General features: G+C 45.5%; 1 protein-coding gene across 1 annotated transcript in view; it reads left to right on the forward strand.

The window, feature by feature from the left end:
* LOC101634576 (Y-box-binding protein 3) overlaps positions 1 to 22,249 on the forward strand; it is a 22,805-nt gene extending 556 nt beyond the window's left edge. Inside the window, 10 exon segments of the mRNA XM_012732801.1 lie at positions 1 to 82; positions 4,036 to 4,099; positions 5,045 to 5,078; positions 7,474 to 7,563; positions 9,453 to 9,575; positions 12,526 to 12,732; positions 17,798 to 17,895; positions 19,280 to 19,451; positions 20,402 to 20,500; positions 21,678 to 22,249. Of these exon segments, the coding sequence (XP_012588255.1) occupies positions 1 to 82; positions 4,036 to 4,099; positions 5,045 to 5,078; positions 7,474 to 7,563; positions 9,453 to 9,575; positions 12,526 to 12,732; positions 17,798 to 17,895; positions 19,280 to 19,451; positions 20,402 to 20,467 (936 nt within the window). The 3' untranslated portion in view covers positions 20,468 to 20,500; positions 21,678 to 22,249.
* Positions 22,250 to 23,413: the final 1,164 nt, after the last annotated feature.

Below are 23,413 nucleotides of genomic sequence, written 5' to 3' on the forward strand. Positions count from 1 at the left end.
GCGGCCCCCGCCGCCTCCGGCACCGCGGCCCCCGCCTCTTCAGCCCCAGCGGGTGGCGAAGACGCGGAGAAAAAAGTTCTCGGTGAGTCGGCCCGGGAGGGTCGGGGCGCCGGCCGGGGGCGGGCGGCCGCCCAGCACGTGTGCGCCTCTCGCTCGCATTCCCCACGGGAGTGGGGCGCTGAGACGTGGGGGTCCCCGGCGCCGCCGGCTGCGGCCCGCCCATCCTGCGGCCGATGCCGGGTGAGCGCACGGCGCTCGGCCCTTCGCGCCCGGGTGCGCGCCCCTCCCGGTCCCCGGCCAGCAAGTTGGGGTCCTGACTTAGGCCCCCGAGGCTGGTGGGGCCGCACCTCCCATGGAGAGGAGTGCCACGGTGCAAAGAGGAGGGGAGCGGCGGCGGGCGGGGAGAGAAGACAGCGTTTGGGTGGATGTGGATGGAGCGGAGGCGCAGACACGTGGACCAGGCTTGGGCGTCCCGGCTTAGGATCTGGGGGAGGAAAGTCTCGCTTCGGGGGCGAGGTGGGCGCTGGAAGGCGACGGAGAGGAGAGTGGAAAGGCTTCTCGCCTGGAAGGCTCAGGTGTCTGTCCCCGACGCCCTTCCCACAAGGCGCGGGAAATGCGCCATGCCACGGTTGGCCACATGCTGGCAAAGAGGTGTTGCAATCCTCTCCGGGAAACTTGGGTCCTGGTCCCACGTCGCCTTCCCTGGCGGTGCCGCGGCGGCAAGGAAGCTTGCGCCGTCTGCCAATCGCTGCCCGTTTTCTTCTTCCTGGACGGCGGGAATGCACTTGGCGCAGCAGCTGAAATAAAGAACTGTTTGCAAGTGTTGGTCTGACGTTCGTTCAGAACTGTGTATCTTAGTACTGGGAACTTAGAATAAGGAAACAGGATGATGACACATTCGGGTTTGGGGGCTCCTGGGGCGGTTGTTGGTGTTGTCACACATTCCAGGATTCTCGGTTTAAGTAACACCGTGTGAGGCCTCCAAGCGCTCACAGAGCAAGTGGGTGGTGAGTAAGCACCACACTGAGGGGAGGGGAGGGCCCCCGTATGTGGATCTCATTTACTCTCTTTTCTTATAAATCAGAAAGTTAAAAATGGACTTCAGAGAAGTCATTGTTTTGGGTGCGGTGTGTTTAACTTCTCTTTGTATCTTGCCTGCTCAGTTTTCGAGGGAGAAAATTGGAAAGGAGGAAAATTTGAGGGGTAATTGGAAGGTCGTAGGACAGCATTCGCTATTCCTCACTATGAGAGGCCTGTTTTTTCCATGGCTTTTACTCAGTTACTGCTACACAGGGTGCTGCGTGCCAAATGTAACTTGTGGAGCTTAAGAAACAAAATATCCCACATTTTGCTGAACTGGAGGTTGTTAACTTTAGTTAGTATTATACTGAGATAATGTTTCCAACAGGTGTTTCTTGAAAATTTCCATGCAAAATGAGGGAGACAAACTTGGGTCATTCAAAGTTGCTTTTTTTTTTTTTTTAAAGATTTGTTTATGCATACCTCTGATACCTCTGGGTACAGGCCAGAGGTGCAGAGGCAGTGAGAGGATTCACCAGAAGGACAGTAGGGAGCAGAACAGGCAGATCAATGAAGTACGCTGCTGAGGGGAGCAGCAGGTGAGACAGGAGAGGTCTGCTGCACCATGTGGGTCACCTCCCTGCCCAGGGATTGAACTTGAGCTGAAGTGGCTGCGGCTCATTTCTGAGTGCTGTGCTTTAACCCATTGGGCCACCAGGGAGGGCCCGCTTTAAGATATATTCTTAATGAGTCCTTATTTTTATTTTTCAATTTTTCACTGATCCTTTGTACCTATCTGGATCTTAAGTAAGCTTCAGAATTTTAAACTTAAAGGAAACAGATAATTTCCACAACCACTGACTGCTGTCTCGCCTCTACCACATCTGTGATGATGGATCTTAACATCTTCCATCTTTCACTCCTAACTCCAACCCTCAAAATGAAGGACAGCTTCTGCTTGACATTTCCACATGGCTCTCCTCTGTCCAGCGTGTTCTGCCATCTCCTTCCCTTTGCCAAGCAAACACATGGGTTCCTCAAATGTGCCAAGCGCAGTGCTGACTGAAATGGAATTCTGTTTTTGGACTCTGCCATTCTTGTTTTTACAGATGGTCTTTGACTTCAGTGTATAGCCATAAGCTGGGCAAAGTAGTTTCACCTAGTGAATTAAACTCACTTCCAGTGAGCACTGGTCGACCTGGAAGTGGTCTTTCTCCACCCCTACCTCTGCCTTTGTGCATGGGAAGTGAGTTTAGGGTTTTAAAGAAGTGTAAAGGAATGTGCTTGGACTTACAAAGTCAATGGAAATATATTTGGAATTTTAGGAAATTAGAAAAAAAATTCCACTGGAAGTTATTTTTATGACTTCCATTTTGGATTAAAGTTAGACTTGAGAATCACTTTTTTACCTTTTGCTCCCAATTATAGTGTTGCATTTCTACTCAAGATTATTCCATTGTCATTGCATCATATTAACTGTGTGAAAATGAGTTGAAAACAGTTCCTTCCTTTCTGTTCTCTTAGGTTATTAATTTTGGGGCAAGTGAAAGGTGGTACAAAAAGCCTATGATTTGAACTAATGTGCTTGAAAGCATATAATTTATCAAAAGTAGGCCTGTTCTGTGTACATTGGATCTTAAACATAATTGTTTCTCCTTTGCTCTGCTGTCTTAAATTGTGGATTCTAGTGTGTGAATCTCTTCAGTGGAGAGATCTTTCTTACTTAGAATTAGAGCTGGAAATTGCTCCAGCCCTGGTGGGCTGAATGATTTTTGGAATGCATGGGGTGGGGGTTGGGGGGGTTCATTTAATTTTTTGACAAAAAGTTAAAATACTTCCCTGAAGCATATCAATCTGGCAAAACTCAGAACTAACCCTGCCCACAATGAAGCAAGCCCTAATTACTATTTTAGTCTTGAATCTGAAAGCCAAATCCTGTTGCTTATCCTTAGAAATTAAAAACTTTGTATCTCACTGAGAGGCAGCATGGCTTAATGTTAATGGTTACTTTCATTCTCTATTAAACTTTTTTTTAGGTACTCTATTGTCAGGTTTCCTGTTTCATTGAGTCTTGATAATTGCTTGTTGCATTTCCTGAATTTAGATTTAAGCATTTCCTAGAGGAACTGAATTTGGCATTCACAATTGAGTCAAAGTAGTCATCTCAAGTCACACTTGATGGTTGACATCAAGCTCTGCAAGTGCAAGTCAGGTGCCCATTCTGTTTGCGTGGAGTCCTGGACATCTTGTTAACATCTGGTATTCAATGGAAATGGCCCTACTCATGATGGAAGGTGGCAACAATAATCAAGCAAATGGGGGTTTTATAGTAAAAACCTTTGGTTTGTACTGACTACAGAGTAGGGTAAGCAATGCAGTTGAACCCCAAATTTGGCACTGGTGTGAAAAGACCTGTTCTTTGGGGGTGGGGAATGCTCATGGTGGTAGGTGCAGAACTAGATAAAGAGAACTTCAGATCTGTCCTAACTCTTGACGCCTCTGCTGGGTTCCCCATCTGGCAGCTGCAGACAAGTCACTTGGTTTTCATAGCTAGCTGCAAGGGCCGATGAAGATTTGCCTAGTATTTCCATGTTCAGATGGTGGTAAGATCACTGGGACTTGCTTTTTCACCTGTCCACATTCTCTTTGATCACAGCCCCTGTTGCACTTACAAAGGTTTCTGTCTGTGTTGATACTTTAATCTTAAAGAACATTTCTTTGTTTCCTTAAGTCACACTTCTTCATGGAGTTACTGCAGATTATATGTATAGACTTATAGCACTCCTTATGACTTTACTGAAAAGGTTAGCAAGGAAGATTTAGTCTTCAGAGAAGGGATTTCCTATGATGTCTTGACTTGCTCCATTTTCTTTTACTAATATATTTAGAAATTAAGCTTTTAATGGTTTCCTCAGGTATGTTTAGGTTTTATATAATGCCTTCAAGACCTGAGTGATGCCATTCTTTATCTCTTTGTAGGTCAGATACTAATTTATCTGCTTAATCCTATTTTAGCCACCAAAGTCCTTGGCACTGTCAAATGGTTCAACGTCAGAAATGGATATGGATTTATAAATCGGTATGTGTGTCTGCGTCTCTCTACCTGTCTGACATGTGTTCATGTTGTGGCACCAGCAGTTTTATATCCTTTGCTGTACTTTATTAATAGCTCGTGTATGTGTTAACATTCCTATGCACTGTAAGTATGCTCATTTCTAAGTGACTGGCCATTAACTAGTCATTAATGGAAGAAAGCAGATGGTGGGGGGAGGCCTTAGGAAGTGCCTTAGAATGGTGGAATCCATACCCCTAACTTCACTGAGGCAGGAAAGTGGAGTCTTTGACCTGTTAAGCAACTTTTCTAAGGTCACACAACCAATGAGTAAGTAAGCTGGACCGGCCCAGGTCTGATCCAAATGCAGTATAGTAACCGTCATGTGTCCTTTAAACACTGGTAACTAGTAACCATATAGGAATGAGAACTCAACTGCAAGTTGTTGGGAGCTTGATGATGTTTTTACATGATATCATCATTTTCTTTGCTCTTTCCTCCCACTTCTTAAAAAACATTGCTTCCTTGTCTGCTTGGGGGTGGTGGGGGCAGGAGAAGAGAGTTAGGGCAGGGTGGTGGTGGGGGTTCTGTTTTAGGTTTCAGTGTAAGGAGAGCCTTGTTCACAGCTGTGCTCTGTCCTTCTAACTGTCTTGCTTTGCTTTTGCTGGGAGGGAATCTGGGGCTTGGTTACATACCACGTGGTTGAGAGAGCTGAGAGGAAAGGAATGTCCCTCCCTGTATGTCAGATCTGTCCACTTGGATGTAAGCACTGCCATCATGTGCGGGGAGGCGGGAGTGGGTGTCTTGCAGGTTTAGAAGTTTGATTCTCAGCATCTGCCTGGGGTTTGGATGATAAACAAAAATGCATGTTGTCTTGTGAGGTCTTGGGATCTGAACTCATGAAACAGCTGTTGTTTGAAGTTTTCCCCTATACTTAGTCCCTTTAATTGTGAACTTTTTGTCTCCGAACAGAAATGACACCAAAGAAGATGTATTTGTACATCAGGTAAGAGGTATAATAAATGGTATATTTGTTGTGTGAGGATAAGGGTGTCTAATCTTCTTCCCCAAAAATGAAGTCCTGTGAATTACTATCTCAAGGCTTTCTGTGCTTTTGTGTTAGCAAAGGAACTCAATTCCACATTCTAAGATGGGCAGATAAACTCGTGTTCCACCGTATTAATGGTTTTTAAATTATTTTATTCTTGCCGTTGAAGGGAGGTGTTCAGTTGGTCTACTTTCGACCACTTTCTCATGGGTAGTCTTTGAGGCCTTCGCAGAAATAAAACATCTGCTTTCCCATTAGCATCCTTTTCTCTTTCTTCATCTAGACTTTGGGGTTCCTCCTTAGGATTTGGCTGGGACTGTCTAGTTTTTGCTGGCTGCATGTTGGTTAAGTTCTTTTCCCAGCACGGCTCTAGCTTGAACCGAGCAGCTGGTTGGGGTTTGTGGTGTCCACGGCAAGAACAAACTCACGCCCCATGGCAGTCCTCAGGCTGACCCCCTGGGGCCTGGCTAGCCCATGTCCAGGTCAAAGGACCATGTTCCCTCAGATTTGAAGGAAGTTTAGGAAATGGGTGTGACACGGAGAGAGCATGGTGTCCCTGCTGGAGGCCCTGAGTGTTTCTTGACGTGAGTAGCTTAGGTTCTCCCTTATTTTATTATGGTGTGTCCTCGACTTGCCTTTCAAAAGAGGTTAAGAGAAGGCAAGCTACCCCAGAGGTCCTCTTGGCATGTTCAGTTTTCACTGAATTAGCTCACGTGCAGGTGGGTTCTTAGTGTAAAACAACCAGGGAAGTGAGTGGCAGCTGCTAATCCCAGCACGTTTACCTCTGGGCTCCGCCAAGCATCTGGTTTTCTGTTTCTTTCTGTTTAGGTTTGTTGTGTGTCGGGGGTGATGGGTGGTGGCCAGGCTCACTGAGCATCAGCTCCCTGGTTGTGATTTGGATCATTTCTATTTCTGCTTGACTGGACGTGGTTCAGTTTGTCCCTAGGTCACTTTTGGTTTTTGGTTTAGATACAATGACTTTTAAGGTCACCACACACTGGAAGGCATATTGTTTATAAAGCCTGCAGGATAATCAACCTTTTGGGTAGGAATGCTTAAGGTTTGGTGACGGCAGAGTCCAGGGCTTTGCCAGTTTCAGTGCTGGTGGCGGCTGCATAGCCTGTGAGAATATGACCTGATTCCAGCCCTCATGAGGCTGTGGTGAGTCACCTCGATGTGTTGAGGCCTGCCCAGTTTAACAGGAAAAAGGGAACGAGCCGGCCCAGGAGGGGCTGTTTTTGGAATGGCTGACTGTTCAGACTGCGTGCGCACAAATCCTGTCCTGAGCTGCCTTTTTTCCCTCTGTGGGTGAGGTCTCAGCCCTATTGGCTCAGTCACTTTTTTCCCCTCCCTCCTACTCAGAGTAAAGGGACGGGCTGGATTACACATGCTTAATCGCTTTATAAAATAAGGTTGACCTAGTTCCACAGAAACTCAGAGCCCCTTTAACTTTAGAGAGAGACCAGCTTGAAGGAATGGAGATTGACTGCAGGAATTATTCTCTCTCTTCCCTGATTGAAAAGGGAGGTCTGTTTACTAGCAGAGTCTTGGGTGTGGATGCTTCATGTGGAGTGACATCCTCATTAACCCTTTAATGTACTATCCGGCCTGGTTGTTGGGGAGATTTGACAGGAGTGGCATGATGGCAAAGCTAGTCAATGAATGTCTCACTCCCACCCCCCAACCCCCACTCCCTTCCTTTGGGTGTATTTTGGTGATCTCAGCCTCACGCTTCTTCATCCACAAAATTGGGGTTGGTGGGTGCCGCCAAGAGGCCGGATTATCTGAGATATTTAGATGTTTATATTCCTGAGATATTTTGTATATTCTATGAGAACCACTTCTCCTCTTGGTATTTTTTAGTTTTCTTTTTCCTAATAGTCCTCATCTTTCCCTCTGCACAGTTTAAAATTCCACTGGAGGGGAGCAGTTTCTCTTACTGACAGAAACATCTCATCTAATATATGTGCCTGTGTGTGTGTGAGTTATAAGGATGGCATTGCCCTCCAAGCCCCGCGGGGGACAGTGAAGCATTTTGGGGGGCCACTACAGCCTGTGTGGTGACTGAAGTGGCCAGACTGTAACAGAAGGATGTGGTAGCTCCACTTTCTGCTGAATGTATCTCCCAAAATAAATTTTAAAGGCTAGCATGAATCCAGAAAGTCATGTGGAGTGCAGGTTTTTAGTGTTTGTCTGTTGGTCTTTGTAGACCCAGGTTAGTGGGAGAATGGTACCTTTGAAAAGTAACAGTGAGTCAACACTTTCTTCAGTATCACCAGGAACCACGAGAGCAATAACACACGTGGCCAGTGTTGACATTTTCTTTATTTAGAATTTTCTGTTCTCTTGCTAGACGGCCATCAAGAAGAATAACCCACGGAAATATCTGCGCAGCGTAGGAGATGGAGAAACTGTAGAGTTTGATGTGGTTGAAGGAGAGAAGGTAAGAAAGAGAATGACCAGCACTAGCGTGTGTGGGCACGGAATTTCCTCACAGCAGTGGTCTCTGTGCTCCTAACGAGTGAGCCTTATTCAGATTGGTTTTGCAGACCAGAAGAACCTTTAAGTAGACGTGTTTTCGGTCATTGCGTTTTATTACAAATGGGTATATTATGAAGGGACATTTTAGTTTCTCATTTAATGAACCATGAATACTACGAATAATAAAAATGAAAAACTAATTTCTCAAGATTTGAAGTGACTTTTGGGTACCAAATATATATTCAAGTGTAGATTCAAATTGACTGCCTTATAGCATTCAAAGCTGGTAAGAGCTGCTTTGAAGAAAAATTTCTTTTTAAAGAATAAAATTTTTTAGACTGTTTTTGTAAGCATTTATGCAGAATACACGACAGTGTGTTTTAATTCAAATTGAATATGATCATTGTGTTGTCTCTTTGGCTTGGGTTTTGGAAAGCTGAAAGCATCTTAAGATTGTATAGTTAACTATGTTAAGATGAATTCAGCCTAGTGAGCTAATTCTGCAGTCAGCTGCAGAATTTTTTTATGCTGGTGTATATTTTATTCCAATATCACTGGTGCCCTTTATGCTTTGATTTTTAACAAATAGATTATTACATATAACAATAAAATGATGTAGAGTATGAATAAAAACATTTTAAAGCCATATATGCTAAGTTGCCATGGCAGTAATTGTGGCAGCTGAATTACAAACTACCTGAATAAATGACAGGTTAACGCATCTGTCCTGACACGTACATACACACTGCTCCAAGGTCTCTTCTTAGCAGTGCTCAAATTGTTCGGTTAAAAAAAAAAAAAGTTTCATTTAATATACATGAGTTCTTTCCCAAGATGATTCCCAGGGTGTTTTGCGGAAGTCTTGGAGTTTCAGATCATCACCAGCAAATGCTGATTTCTATTCATCTCTAATGTCCCATCACATCGCAAAATTGTGTCTTCCCAGGTTAATTTTCCCTGTTTTCAGAATTTCAGGGCTTGACATAGAGTGTGAAACATAATCTCCTAGACCGCCTGTGTTTGTATTTCTTATATTTTTGAAGAACTGTCCAAGGGTAATAGAAAGGTCTGAAGAGGTAGTACTGTGTGTGAGCTGTTATTAGGTCTGGGCCCTTCCTTCCTGTTGCTGCCAAAATGGGCCAAGTGTCTTTCTCCCTCAGTTGTCATTGTGACAGAGCCCTCAGAGCCCAAGGGGAGGGAGTCTCGCGCGAGTAATGGGTTCCAGCAATTTATAGGAAGATCTTATTTTCTCTGTATTTTTCTATTGAGGAATGTTCTTCCTGGTCTAGCATTGCCTGCATTGTTTTCCAGTTTTTTTTAAAAAATTATTTATTTATGCCCACAAGAACTGGGGTATAGGCCAGAGGTGCAGGGGAGGTGAGAGGATTCCCCAGAGACAGGAGTGGGGAGCAGAACACGCAGATCTACTGAAACTCACTGCTGAGGGGAGCAGCGGGGAGGCAGGAGAGGTCTGCTGGGCCATGTAGATCAGCTCCCTGGTGGGGATTGAACTCGTGCTGCAGTGGCTGCAGACAGCTTCATAGTGCTGAGACTTAACCCCTTGTGGCACCAGGGAGGGCCCTACTTTCTAGTTTCTTTTTAAAAGAGGTGTATATGCCTCGTGAACTAACCATGCAAGAAGGCAAAGTTTAGCTGGCGTGAACAGACAAGCCTGAGCCCCTCAAATCAGCACATAAATTCCTCTCCCATTTTATTAAAAATGGTATATATGTATTTGAGGTCACAGGTGAAATTGCTAGTACATCCTACCAGTTTTCGACACTGGTTGTTTTGGTAGGCTGGTGTATCGTGCCTTAAATTCTGAGGCTCTCTCTCTGCTGCCTTGCTCAGGGCGCGGAAGCAGCCAACGTGACCGGCCCGGATGGGGTTCCCGTGGAAGGGAGCCGCTACGCTGCTGATCGGCGCCGCTACAGACGCGGCTACTACGGCAGACGCCGCGGGCCTCCCCGTAATGTATGTCGTCTCTTCCTAATGAGTATTGAAAAGGTTTGCTCGTTGGAAATTAAGTGTGCATAGTGGGAGCAGATTATGGTGGACCTTCTTCTGGAGACCCAGTGATTTGGGGCAGGGGTGGTTGGGGACTTTGGAGTACTGAGAACTCAGCCGTGGCCATAGGCCTCATGGAAACTTTGCCAAGCAGATGTTGTATCAGTTTGTAGCTGTTTGGCTGCAAGTTGGAAACACCTCGATATCTCGTAACCAGGCTTAAGTAGGCAGAACCTGTGTGTGTTGGGGGGTGGGGGGGGGATGCGGGGCAAGGGGGGCTGTCAGAAAGCCTCTTATTGGATCTTCCTGAAGACCCTGCGATTGACTTCAAGCTGTCACTCATCCTTCTGTGCTGGCAGTGTGACCACTAAGAAAATCAGCATTCTGTTGGCAAGGATGGCTGGGCATAGCGTGGGTATAGATAGGCAACAGGGCTGCCCACCAGCATTCAATCATTTGCCCTAGCCAGTTAGCTCAGCTTTTCCCCGTGAAGCGAAAGTTAGGAAGCAGTAAGTAGTTCTCCAGATTTTTAGTTCTTCAGATTGGTAGCCATCCAGGGGAAGGTTTTACCACCCTGTCCGGTTGGTGCTTTCTTAGGCTCAGTTTGTAGTATTTGCCAGACACCCACTAGAAACCAAATCACTGGTGGTGGTGAAGATTTGATTAACTTTTCTGATGTGCCTAGAATGAGTAGCTGAGATCAATATCATATAGAATAAAACTCAAGAGGAGAGACGTGTATCATCCAAGGAAAGCTTTGGAAAGCCTTACCAGAATGCAGTATCCGCATACTGAGGAAGAAATATCTGTCTGCTTTGGTATTTATATCCTTCCTACACAAATGTTCTTTTTCCTCTCGATCATCTTCATGCCCTGTCCTAATTGATTTTTATCAGATTCCTTGTTTTGCTGTTTCTATATTTTTCTTTCCCATGTTTCGTTTATCCTGTTTTTTTTTTTATATTGTTTAAAATTGTTTATTTGGAATGTACCACTCGAATATGATTTTTTTCACATTATAAAATGTAGTGTAGATATACTTATCAAAGCAAATAGTGATAATTTAGTTGTATTTTGCCTCTAAATATCCTATTGATTCTCAATCATGAACCATGCAGGAGCCAGGAATAGGAATAAGCTACAGTAACTCCTCCCATTTCAGGTTCAGGAGCACAAGTTGAGCCTATTTTAATCCCACATTAATCCACAGGTAGAAGTGAAGGACACCATTAGTGAAAAAAAAAAATTTAAAGACTTTTCTCCTCAACTGGAAACTCAGAAGGCATAGCCATGTGGGAGAGGTCTAGACATACAATCATCAAAATTCTGATGGTAAAGTACATGAAGGTTTTCTCTTGTGAGGTCTTCAAGTCCTGACAGCTTATTGAGTAGCTCTCAAGAGAATGTTTGATTGTTGGGGGTGGCAGGGGGTGGTCATTATGCTCACTCTGTGAGAGACTTGACTGTGTAAAACTCAAAAAGAGACAACCCTAAAAAGAAAAACAGCTTTTGTAGTCTCACACTTAATGTTTCGATGCACATTTTCTATGCTAATATGTCTTCATATAATCGGGGATCATAGCCAATAAAGATTGTATGAAGTGTTAGTATGATTTTTCTCTGAAATTAGCTAACAGACTAATTGGGGTTTTCTCTTTGGGAATTTAGTTGCCCTCTGGACAGATACCTGTGGTTCTAAATTCCACAGCACCTCACCCTCTAAAGAAATAGCCTTGTTTTGGTTTTAACGTCATCATTTTTGAAAATGATATTTCAGAGACTACCTTTGGGACTTACACATTCCCCCTTAAAGTAAGATTTGAAATACAATTCTTTGAAGGATGTTTGGCTATATCTAGTTTTACATATAAACTGATTGTGTGATAGTTTAAATACAAATAAAACTTTAAAAAGAATTGATTCCCATTGTTAATAAGGTCTGCATTTTGACATTTGCCTATATTAGGACTTACTACTGCTTACTGAAACTTATTAAACCCTGTTCTTAAACTTTTTTAAAAATAATGACATACATAAGTGGTCTCAGACCTTTTGGTTTTTAGACATATTTACATGCTCCAATGTAATTGCAATCCCAGGAGTTTTTATTTCTGTGCATTTATAGCTATTCATATTCGTCATATTAGAAATTAAAGCAGATTTTGATTTATAATAAGCTCACACCATGCAAATAACATTATTTATGAAAACTTTTTTAAAATTGAGAAGAGTGGTGTTGCTTGATATTTTTGCAACTCTCTGATGGCTGGCTTGACAGAAGACAGCTGGATTCCCACATCTCCTGCAGTTTGCTGAGACAACACATGCCATTGTAGCTTCAGGGAGACCCCCTCCATACTCCTGAGAGACACAGTTTGGGAAAGGCAGCTAGCATCTTACGTGTTAGGAAGGTTTGACGTGGATAACCCCAGCAAGGGTCCCAGAGACCCACACACGCTTCGCAGACCGCTGCAGGAAAAGCATACCACTTACGACAGCTGTCAGGGACACCACAAAATGTTTTGTGACTTCGCCCTGGCTGTCCCCCCATGGATGGTAAATACCCACAGAGAGGTATTTGGTGGAGCTAAATATTATAAACCTGGTGGTGTTCTTTGGGTGGTTGGTGAATTTATTGTTCATCAATTTAATTAGATGGCTGTTAAATTCATTATAGATTGCTTTTGCTTTCTGCTTCTTGGTATTTTATCTGCACAGATCTACTTTAATTGCAATGTAGTTTATCCCAGGTTATCCCACCGGTAACCTGGGCTAAATGCATTTTGTCTGTATCACAGAAGGGATTATTTCTTTGGGGGCAGATTTTTTTCTTTTGGTGATATTCATTCTAAATGGTATTCTTTGGCTCTTTCCTTGCTGAAACTTCTTCTGAATCTCTGTTTCTTTGCTTCGCTAGTACGCTGGGGAGGAGGAGGAGGAAGGGAGCGGCAGCAGTGAAGGATTCGAGCCCCCTGCCGCTGACAGGCAGTTCTCTGGGGCCCGGAGTCAGCTGCGCCGCCCCCAGTATCGCCCTCAGTACCGGCAGCGGCGGTTCCCGCCTTACCACGTGGGACAGACCTTTGACCGTCGCTCACGGGTCTTTCCCCATCCCAACAGAATGCAGGTAAAATGCACTTGGGACTTCTCTCCAGCAATCCTCACCCCTTCATCCTTCCTCTGCCTCCTCTTCTTCCTCCTCCTCCAGTACCAGCTGCCAGAAGTGAAACCTTGCTTGGGCTTCTTGACACTACGAAAGCTGAGGCAGCTGAGGCCCAGCCGCCAGCCTTTGCCGAGCACCCCTAGTGCCGCACAGCTCGGCCGAGGCCTGGTGCCGGTGCCTGGCGTGGGGGCCTGGTGGGTCGAGGGCAGGTTCTAGCTTCTGGAGGAATGAAAGAAGTGGGGTGGGGAGATGGCAGATGAGCGCTTGGACTTTGAAGCCAGGCTGGCCTGGATGGGGATCCGGCTTCTGCTCTGCTACTTAATTATCTGCAAGCTTTTGAGAAAACCGAAGTTTAGCAAGAGGAATCGCCCTCACATGAAGTGGGGAAATACTGTGCCTCCACCGTGGGTAGTGATGGCTGAGTCAAAGGCACAGGCTTTGTTGAGGGGCCTCTGGGGAGAGAGCATGGTTCCTTTAGAGGAGGTGGTGTCAGTAAGGCCGGACGCAGAGCAAAGGTGGCGGGTTACTGCCGTGTTCTCCTTTTTTACCACAAGATAGTGTCGCAGCTATTGTTGTCATGCCAACTTGGCAGTTGCCAGGAAACTTGGGGAGTTCGTGTGAGGAGCCCACTTTTGTTGCCTGAACGGCGCTGTCTTCCTCTAGTGTCCTTGGATTTTGTTTTCCCGCCAAGTGTTTTGCCTGAACATTATGTTCAGTCTGTTCTCTGCGCCCCTTCCCCGACCCCATCACGCGTGACTGTGTTCTTTCTCCATTGCTCCTTGTTTTTGCCTTCCCCTTTCAACAGCTGTCCCTGACAAGTGTGCTAAAAATAACACGTAGACGTGCATATATGGAGAGGCTGGGTCCACGAGGCGCAGTGGGGTTCTTCGGGGCAGCGGGCTTGGCTTCTGGGCAATGAGGGCAGGGAGCGGCGGCCTTTCCCCGCGCCAGTGGCGCTGGGAGGGGGCGACCCCTTTGGTACAGGTATGCTGGCCCCGGTAACTGCCTTTAGTTGTTTCAAACCCGGGCTGCATGCCTTACCCATTCTGAGTCTGAAGTAGGAGCTGACTTAGATTCCTTCAACAGTTTCCCTGAGAATCTTTCCAATACATACCATGTTTAGATGCAGTTACTAAGAGCCCTGACGAAGATGAGCAGCAGCAGCAAATGAAAATGTTTTTCTGAAGAACTAGGTCACTTCAGGGTTGTCAGTGTAGTGATTTAAAGGTATGAACAGATGCCTGCCTGGGGTAAAAAGTACTGAGGCGAAGTAGACATCCTTGCTGTTATTTTCTATTACCTTGCAAAAGTATGAAGTTACTGGACAACAGGCAGAGAAGGACCCTGTGCAGGCCAATGGTTTCTCCCTGTCAGACATATTCCAGCATGACACATTAGTGACCAGAGGCATCACCTCCATTTGTTAAAGCTAATCATTTCATGTACATGAAAATTCAGTCATTGGATCCTGCATTAAAACCAACTCTGTAGCCTCTGAGAATTATTTGATGGAGGAAAGAGTGACATTGTTTGGCTTCGATGAAGTACAGATGTTTGAAATCAGTTTGTATTCAGTCTCCCCTAGAGCTCCTTAAGGCTGGCAGTGGTTTCTGTGTGTGCTGTTACAAATAAAGAGACTTGGGTATTTATGAGACTTGGCAAGAAGGTTATATGGGCATGAAGTGACAGAGCTTGATTTAAGTTCACCCTCTGCCACACACTTCCCATTCTGCCATGCTAGATGCTCTCATCCTTATGCATGCTAACTGCACTGCTGCTTGTGTTTTGTGAGTCAGTGTTTGTGAGGCAGAAGTAGCTTAGCTTGTGGAGAGCTAAAGAGAAGCTTGCCGGATGGGGATGGTGTCAATGAAGAGAAGGGGGTAGAACCTGGGGTTAGGGTGAACAAGCCTTTTTTGATGAAACATTTACAGGGGTCCATGCACTATTTGTGGAGTCTGGACCACTGGAGGCAATCAGAGAAGTTAGCAGACCAGCTGCTATGATCTCTCTGTGGAGAGACAGTGGCGGCCCAGGCTGCAGGAGGCTGTGCTGGGTCAGAGAGGAAGTGTTTAAGCAAAGTGGTGGTTGTATTTAGTGATGGACTGGATGGGTGTTGTGAGCAGTAAAGGATACTTTTGTGGGTTTTGATTGCAATATAGGAAGACTAAAGAAAGACCAGGTTTTGGAGGCGAAATGGATCAGTGGGAGGGCCTTTCCATGTGAAATGATTATTTTTATTTATTAATTTGAAGATTTACTCTGTATGCATACAGAACTGGGATACAGGCCAGGGGTGCAAGGATTCACCAGAGACAGAATGGGGAGCATACTGATTGAAACACACTGCTGAGGGGAGAAGCGGGTGAGACAGGAGAGGTGTGCTGTGCCATGTGGGTCACCTCCCTGACCAAGGATCGAACTCATACTGAAGCAGCTGCAGCTACCTTTAAGGTGCTGTGCTTTAACCCTTTGTGCCACTAGCCAGGGCCCCCATGTGAAATTATACCTGGAGAGGTCAAGTAGGGAGAATAAGAAGGTGCAGCCCAGAGCTGGAAAGAGGCATGAGGGAAAAAGTGTGGTCAGGATCAGGTGGTTGAGAGTCTTAAGGGATGTCTTGGAGGAGAGACCTAAGTGAGTCACAGGTGTGTGTTCTTTAGGTTCTTTATTCCTGGCTTAGGACAGGAATGGCAAGGGTTGAGGGAGCCTGAAGGGGTGACACAGAGCTGGGGACACATGTGGACGGTGTGAAACGCACACCACAAGAAGCCATTGGTCTTAGCGGCTTAAATGTAAGATGAGGGTAGGTTGGAGCTGAGCCTAGAAATAAGGTCTGGGGCTCCTCTTCAGCTAAAGATTAGGAAAGTGAGGAGAGGCCAGCAAAGGACCGTGACAGGCAGGGAGAATGTCTCAGGAAATGCCATGTCAAAAGCTGTTGATTTGCAGAGGAAGTTGGACTGGGGCTTGGTGGCTGGGTTTGATAACTTGGAGGCCAGTGGTGTGGTGAGGACAGACGTCTGAGTGAATTCAAGAGAAACTGAGCCACATGTGGGGAAAGGAGCTAACTGTTCTCTTTGAGGAGGTTTCTGTGGTGGTGCTGGTGGTTTTCCTTTGGTAGAACTCTGTAAAGGGGCTTGAAGAAATGGACAGTAGCTGGAGGAGGTTGTGAGGTGAGGGCAAGCTCTGATTGGACTCTGGCTTTACACTGAGAACGTTGTCTGCTGGCCTTCCTCATCCTTCCTTCAGCACTATGCCGAAAGCCACAGGTTACAATTGCTATATCCACACCGTACATGTGCACACATTTATATGCATGTACGTGCTTGTGTTCTTTAGTTCTTTTCATCTTGGCTTGAATTTCTGACCCCTCAATAGTGTCGAGCATATGTGGAACTCAAACTTTCATTTCTTAAGACCATTCTCCAATAAAAAAGCACTCCTTTGGAAAATGATGGATTATAGATTTGGGCCAGAGAAAGTACAGTGTGAGCTTGGAACATCTTGTTGTGCCAGAGAGCAGGGAAGTACTCAAAGAATGTAGGAGACTGGTCAGAAGCCCACGCGCCAGCTGGAAGGGCTTCTCATTGGTCAGCAATGATAGCGACAGATTATAACTCATTGAATAAACAGAAAGCTGCGAGTCTCTACAGATATGAGTAAGTAAATGTGTTGGGAAGTTGGTGAGGAATGGCGTCTTTGCAGAATTTTGAATGCACATTTTTTATAGAACCATCCTTAGTCAGCAGGGGAAAGAGCAGACTCAGGATGCACCTGACAAGTAGCACCTCAGCCCTGAGGGCACCCACAGTGTGCAGCTGCAGTTTGGGGGCTCCCCAACTGCAGATTCACACTCTAAAAAGCCAAGCAACTCAAATGGAGGGGTCTTTTACTAAATAACTGGCTTGTGATATTTAAAAAGTGCCAAGATCACCAAAGTCAGACAATGACTATAAAGAATGTTTCGGTGTATAGCCTGATGTGGTCTCTTTGCTGTCAGGGTCATGGGGAGCAAAATGGGAGCTTGCTAAAGCCTGAGTGGGGGGCCGAGGATAAGGCTCTCTATTCCAGTTTCTCCACAGGTTTGTGACTCTTTAAACTAAAGAAAGATGGGTGCTCTGTCAGCATGTTTGAGTGATTGGATGCAGTGATAGAAGGGAAAAAGTGCACAGTGGAGAGGAGCGGGAGTGAAGGGTCCCGGAGGCGGCAGGCGGACCCAGCGTCACAAATGCACGTGGGTGGGTGGGTGGGTCTGGTAGTGAGAGTGCAAGCAAGTCTGTGTTCTGCTTCTCTTTCCTTAGTGAAATGTGGAGGAGGAAGGGGCATTAGCTTTGCGGGGCCACGCGTTGAGATGCGACTGTCTTGCCAAGAAGCCAGAGATTGGTGGTGGCGTTGTTAAGTGTTCAGTCGTTTCTCTTCTCTTGGTAGTGGTTCTACAGTAAGTTCATTTTGTTCTCTCATTTTGTTCTCCCTGCTTGAAATAAATTACCATGAAGAATGTAACTTTCATTTTTTAAAATGTTACACTGGAATTAACAGCCCAAGCCACTAACAGGGAAAAGATGAGAAAATGTGGAACCAGGTGAGGGTGCCGTTGTGGTTTTGATGAAGTGCACACGGGGTGATGTGCAGGGAAGCTTTACCGGGTAGGGATCGCAGTGAGCAGGCCAGCGCTGGAAAAGAGGGAAAAGCCTCACTGCTCGGAGGTAGTATTCACCCCTTTTCCTTTCAGAAGGCCGATTTTCTTTCAAGGGCTGAGTGGAGCACTTCAGAATGTTAACATTGCTATTTTAGGTGCTCTGGGATGAAGCATAAGATCGCTGTAATGGGAATGAGTTTCCCTCTCCTTCCTGTCATGCACAAAGGCCTATCAGGAGGTGGTGCACTGTTACCCCTGAGTCTCCCTGGCTTTGTAATCAGGCACTTTCTCTTCTACTTAAAAACAAAACCAACAGAACAATCGGGAATGTGGTTGTGTTCTTTGTGTCTCTTGGTGGAGTGTGATGCTCACTCTCGGGCTGTGGCCCTTTTCTAGGCTGGTGAGATTGGAGAGATGAAGGACGGAGCCCCAGAGGGAGCGCAGCTTCAGGGGCCAGTCCACAGGAACCCCACTTACCGCCCAAGGTACCGCAGGTGGGTGATGCCTCCTAGCCCAGCGGGGGCCCTGGATGGATTTATTGTGTGAGTGGAGGAAGTGAGTGCTTTGACGGTGTGCCTGAGTTTGGGGGCCCTGGCCATGTAAGTTTTCAGGTGGTAGTATGAACATTTCCCCCTTAACTAATCCAATTTTTAGTTATCCCTGTACCAAAGCATTTTTTATATTTGCTTAACCTGAATGTGATCTATAGTAGCAGGTTTTTTTTTTAAATTAATATATTTGCTGGCTAAATTGATGGTAGTGCCACAAAGTGAGAGGGAATTATGTGTGAGAGGATGTGAGATTCTGAATATTCTAGCAAATGAAACGGTCTAGGATAAGGAATTAAATCAGGCTATAGATCAATTGTGTTAGATTCTCACTCTGATTTAGTAGCTGCATCTCCTAAGGCAAGTTTCTGGGCTCTGTAAGATAGTCACCAGTCAGTAAGACGAGCAATAAGGAATATTCTGCAGTTGTCATAGGGTTAAATGCAGTAATGCGGCCAAGATGCTGACCTTCACTTGAAGGGAGTAGGTTATTTCATGTGTTCTTGTAAGCTTTTTATATTATAAGCCCTCCTGTTCCTTTGCCTCAACTTTGAGGAAAGTGGAAAAAGGCGAACGTCATTCCTAAGTGGTGATGTTCATTCCGCCCTGAAACCTGGCAGGTGGGTTTATTGAAAGCAGAGGGAAAGCAGTCTGTTTGGGGGAAGGATTTGTCTCACTTGTCCTTTCTCACAAGATTCATCCCAGCTTTAGACAGTCATGCTAGTGAGTCGTTACTAGGGACTTTCAAAATGAGAGACTTTACCGAGATGGGAGCAGGAAGGAGAAAACAGCAGATGTGAACCCCAGCTCTGTCCTTTCCTGCCCTGTGTGATCTTGGGAAGCTGCAGTGGCCTCTTCGACCCATGAAAGCGGCAGTCCCACAAGATGCAGCCTGTTACTTAGCCTCTCTGTACTGCTGGGTGTTCCCACTTGTAAGTCTAACAAAATTAGCACCAAAATTAAATATTCAGTCTGAAAACCTGTTAGCGTTTGGGTATCGTAAGTGTAATGTTTAACCCCTGCCCCCCGAACTTGGGTCACTGGGAGCAGGGTCTCAGCCCCACACTTTTCTCCATGCATTTTCCCACCTGTAGTGCGCAGCGAAGTGCCTGCAAGGAAGGTATTGTGTGGTCAGCGTGTGTGTTCACTGCAAGTAGGGAGGAAATGGAGGAAACATCGGATTTTAGCACCAACCCTTTGTTCCATTTGCTGTGTAACTTAAGCAGTTAGTAGTGATCACTGCACTTCTTTAATCTGTAAAAACTAAAACTCTGTCCCAGAGGACCCCGGCCCCTCTGCACTGTTCTCTTGTTTGTCTTCTCTGCTCCAGGGGCCCCCCTCGCCCGCGGCCCGCGCCAGCTGTTGGGGAGGCCGAAGATAAAGAGAATCAACAAGCGGCCAATGGTCCAAACCAGCCGTCTGCGCGCCGTGGATACCGGCGCCCCTACAACTACCGGCGCCGGCCCCGTCCTCTCAACGCGCTTACGCACGATGGCAAAGAGGTAAAAGCAGCGCCGCGGCCGGGCGGTGGTCACCCTTCTTCCTGTCAGCTCATGGCTGACACTTGGCTTTTATATACATCTTACATGTGACTTTAAAAAAAAAAGATTAATTTATTTGTGCATACAGAACTGGGGTACAGGCCAGAGGCTCAGGGGCGGTGAGAGGCTTCACCAGAGACAGAGTGGGGAGCAGAACAGGCTGGCTGACGAAGCACACTGCTGAGGGGAGCAGCGGGCGGGTCAGGAGAGGTCTGCCGCGCCGTGTGGTCACCTCCGGGGCTGGGATTGAACTCAGGCGGAAGTGGCTTTAGCTTCTCAGTGCTGTGCTTTAACCACATGTGACTTTTCTATATAACAGCACGTGCTTCCGATAGCTCTGTGTGCTGAGGGCAGAGGTCAGAACGCTTACTTTCCCCTCCTCAATGCCTTTTTTAAAGTGCCTAGTAGGAACGTGCCATGTGCTCAATATATATGTACATGAAACTAAAGTAGGTCTGACTTCTCCTCTGACTTTGATAACTATTAGATTGGTTCCTTTGAGGCAGTGTATTATGCAGTGTGAGCGCCAAGGGCTGTGCGTGTGTCAATACGGGGAGAGAGAGAGACTGCCCTGCATGTGACAAGCTGATTTGACTCATGGGCATTCGCTGAAAGTATTACCCACACTAACTGGGAACACAGAGCGACCCTTGGGGCACTCCAGGAAATACGGCGAGGAGGATGCCTGTCCCGGAGCCTGCTGGATGGCCTCCGCTGGGGAGGGGAGGCCAGCGGGAAGCTGTTCTTCTGGGGTATCAATGTTGACTTGTCCCCGAGAGTAGTTAACATTTTGCACAGAGATGCGACGTCACAGGCAGGAAGATGCCAGTTTTTTAGTCCCTTCAGTCTTGCGCTGGCCACTGTCATGGAATTGATTTCTTTGTGCTTTGTGGTTCTTTTTTGTCTTGTAGACCAAGGCAGGTGAAGCACCATCCGAGAACCCTGCTCCAGCCACCGAGCAGAGCAGTGCTGAGTAACACCAGGCTCCCAGGCACCTTCACCATCAGCAGGTGAGCGCTCAGGTCGGGGCTGGTGCTTTTCTGTACCACTGATTTCTCAGTAGTGGCACAAATCAATCTAAATTAGTTCTATGAGTCATCGACAAACTCCCATCACCATCAGGATTCAGCAGTGGAAGCTGTTAAATGCCTCTGGGATTGACCTTTTGCAAGCCTTTGGGACCGTCAACATTCAGAGTTAAGGAGAGCAACTTTTGTTTTCCTAGACAATTTCTGACCATAACACCCCTTCACACCACTTTTTGAAATTTTATGTCTGTGGCACTTAGGGGCCGATGTGATCACTTGCTTGACAAGGCCTTGAGACTGGAGGAGCCTGGGCTGCAGAATAACTAGCGTGGTCACACCCCTTTTCCTTTAGATAACTTATGTCGTGTCTTTACGGAAGACAGTGTGCAGTGCAGGGGAAGGGGCGCGTGTGTCCATTGCCGGCTTTGCCGCTCACGAGCTAGATCGTTTTGGGCACCAGAGGCTGGCTGGGCACCCCCACCCGGCTGCTGCCATGAGTGAGATAACACACGGTGCTTTAGTAGGGCAAAGAGCGCCTCTCTAAAAGCCTCCACTCTTCATTTCCTACTTAGGTGACTTGTTAAAGAGTCTAGAAAGGTGGAAATATGTAAAATGTGGAGCTAGGAAAACTGAACAAATCATGGAGCCAGTCTTACTTTATAGGCCACATCTGGGTTTTCACCTGCTTAACTTAGTGAGTGTTTTTTGTTTGTTTGTTTTTATTTCTTGTTTGCTGCCATTTCATTAAATAAGGAATTAAGCAGGGTTTTTTTCTTTTTTTACATGTTAAGATTATGTAAATGTTTGTGATGATTGTGAGTTCCTGTTGTTAACATGCCATCTGCTTTTACATACAGAGGTTTAGGGTTTAAATTAACCTCTCATTAGACAGACATTTGCTATTGATTGTAATTTTATTTTTGTAAAAGTCTGCAAAAATTTCACTATTGTGTACCAACTTTTCTAGTTGGTAATAGCTTTGTTTTTAAAGTTGTCATTAAAATTAGAGTGTGTGGAAGATAACACAATTTTGTTTAGACCTTTGGAATCAAATGTTTTTTTTTTTTTGAATTATATCAAAACACATAAAAGTTTTCTCTATTCCTTGACTCTTGGTCATTTTGTCACTTTTATGAGTTTGACCTTTAAATTCCTCCAGGTGACCTAAAGAATGAATGACCATTCAAAAAATAAAGCAAAAAGCAGACCACGACCTTACCAACACCAAAGAAACATTCAAGCAATAAAGTGGAAGACTAATCAAGTGGACATTAGAATGTTTACTGTTCTTTATGAAACAAACAACTACAAAAGGAGAATGTCAGCCGGCTTTCCAGCGAGCTGAGGTCACAGAAATTGCCTGCACAGGGGACAAGAGAGCACCCTCCCCAGTTTCAGCAACCACTAGGTTTATATTTTTTTCCTGGTTTTTACTGTTTTGGTAATATGAATTGAAAGAAGAAATATTAGTACCACAGGGGGAAGGACCCCAACCAAAGAAACCTGAAATATATAGTAAATGCTTTTTTTCCTTTTTTGTTCATTTTGGATGCTGGTGCTAAACTTCCAAGTGTCGTGATTTAAAAAGAAATTTTATGCCCTACTTATTTATTTCTAGGATGAGGGGAGGATACCATTTTGCTTTCGTATGTGGTTCTCTTTGGAAATGTGCAGTATAAGCTTTCTCAGAAATAAATTTTTACCCTTGAAAGGAAAAGATGTACAACCAGAGTTTCCTTTCCTATGCTTGCCTGCTTCTTTGTCTCCCCCGCACCCCCACTTGATTCGGTGGACATAATAGTAAACTCAAAGCCAAATGAAAGGGGGGGAGTGCGTGCCATATTATCAATGGAGGTGTGTGAGTTTGGGCTTGTAGAAAGTGGGGTTCCTTTGGGAATGAGCAGGTCTGTGTGTGCTCTGACCTGCCTGGAGGTGACTGGCAGTTTGGGCTAACCGTGCCTTTTTGATGAGTGAAGGAGCTCATACTTTTTTTTTTTCTTTTAAAGATTTATTAATTTATGCATACAAGAACTGGGGTACAGGCCAGAGGTGTGGGAGGTTTGAAATACACTGCTGAGGGGAGCAGCGGGCAGGCCAGGAGAGGTCTGCGGCACCCCTGGCTGAGCATAGCACTCGGGCTGCGGATAGTTTCATCGTGCTGTGCTTTAACCCATTGTGCCACCAGGAAGGGCCGGGAGCTCATACTCTAACATCCTTGAACTTCCAACCATCTGAAACATTTCTGCCCCACAAAGCAGACTGTGCCCCCTAGTTGAGAAACACTATAGTGTTTGTAAGGGCTGTGTTACTTCTTGGATCCCCTTTACCTTTCAAATCAGCTATTCCTTAAATCCGGTACCATGAATTTGGGACTGTGCTGGGCACTCTGAATGGCTGAGGCGACCAACCAACCTGATTTCTTTATGTGCTTGTATTTTAATGAGGATATAGAGAGAATAAGTAAATTGTAAATACAGATGAAATTTAATGTCGGGTGGCAGTAAGTGCTATAAAGAAAAAGAAAATGGTAAAAGGAAGTAAGTTGAGGCAGATGCAGGAGGTACGCTTATTTTAAGGGGGCCATTGGTTTCTTCTGTGTGACAAGATGGATATAAGTGGAGTCTTGGGGTGGGACATCAACACCATTTGACTATCTGGAGAAAAGAACACTCCAGGTGAAGGGAGCTGCTGACCTCACCACTTTAAAAAATGGCAAATAGGAGAGAATGGATGGCTCAATACCCTGTATTACCTTATAAGCTTTAAAAAAAAATTGATAAAATATGCACAGAGCAAAAATATTTAAAGGTATAAACATTTTATGAAAAAAAGCCTCCCATTCCAGTCCAGACTCCCTCTTGGCAATCAGTATTTAATAATAAAAAAAGTACATTT

The sequence above is a fragment of the Condylura cristata genome, unplaced genomic scaffold (genome assembly GCF_000260355.1).
Source record: "Condylura cristata isolate star-nosed mole 26May11 unplaced genomic scaffold, ConCri1.0 scaffold00036, whole genome shotgun sequence".
NCBI lineage: Eukaryota > Metazoa > Chordata > Mammalia > Eulipotyphla > Talpidae > Condylura > Condylura cristata.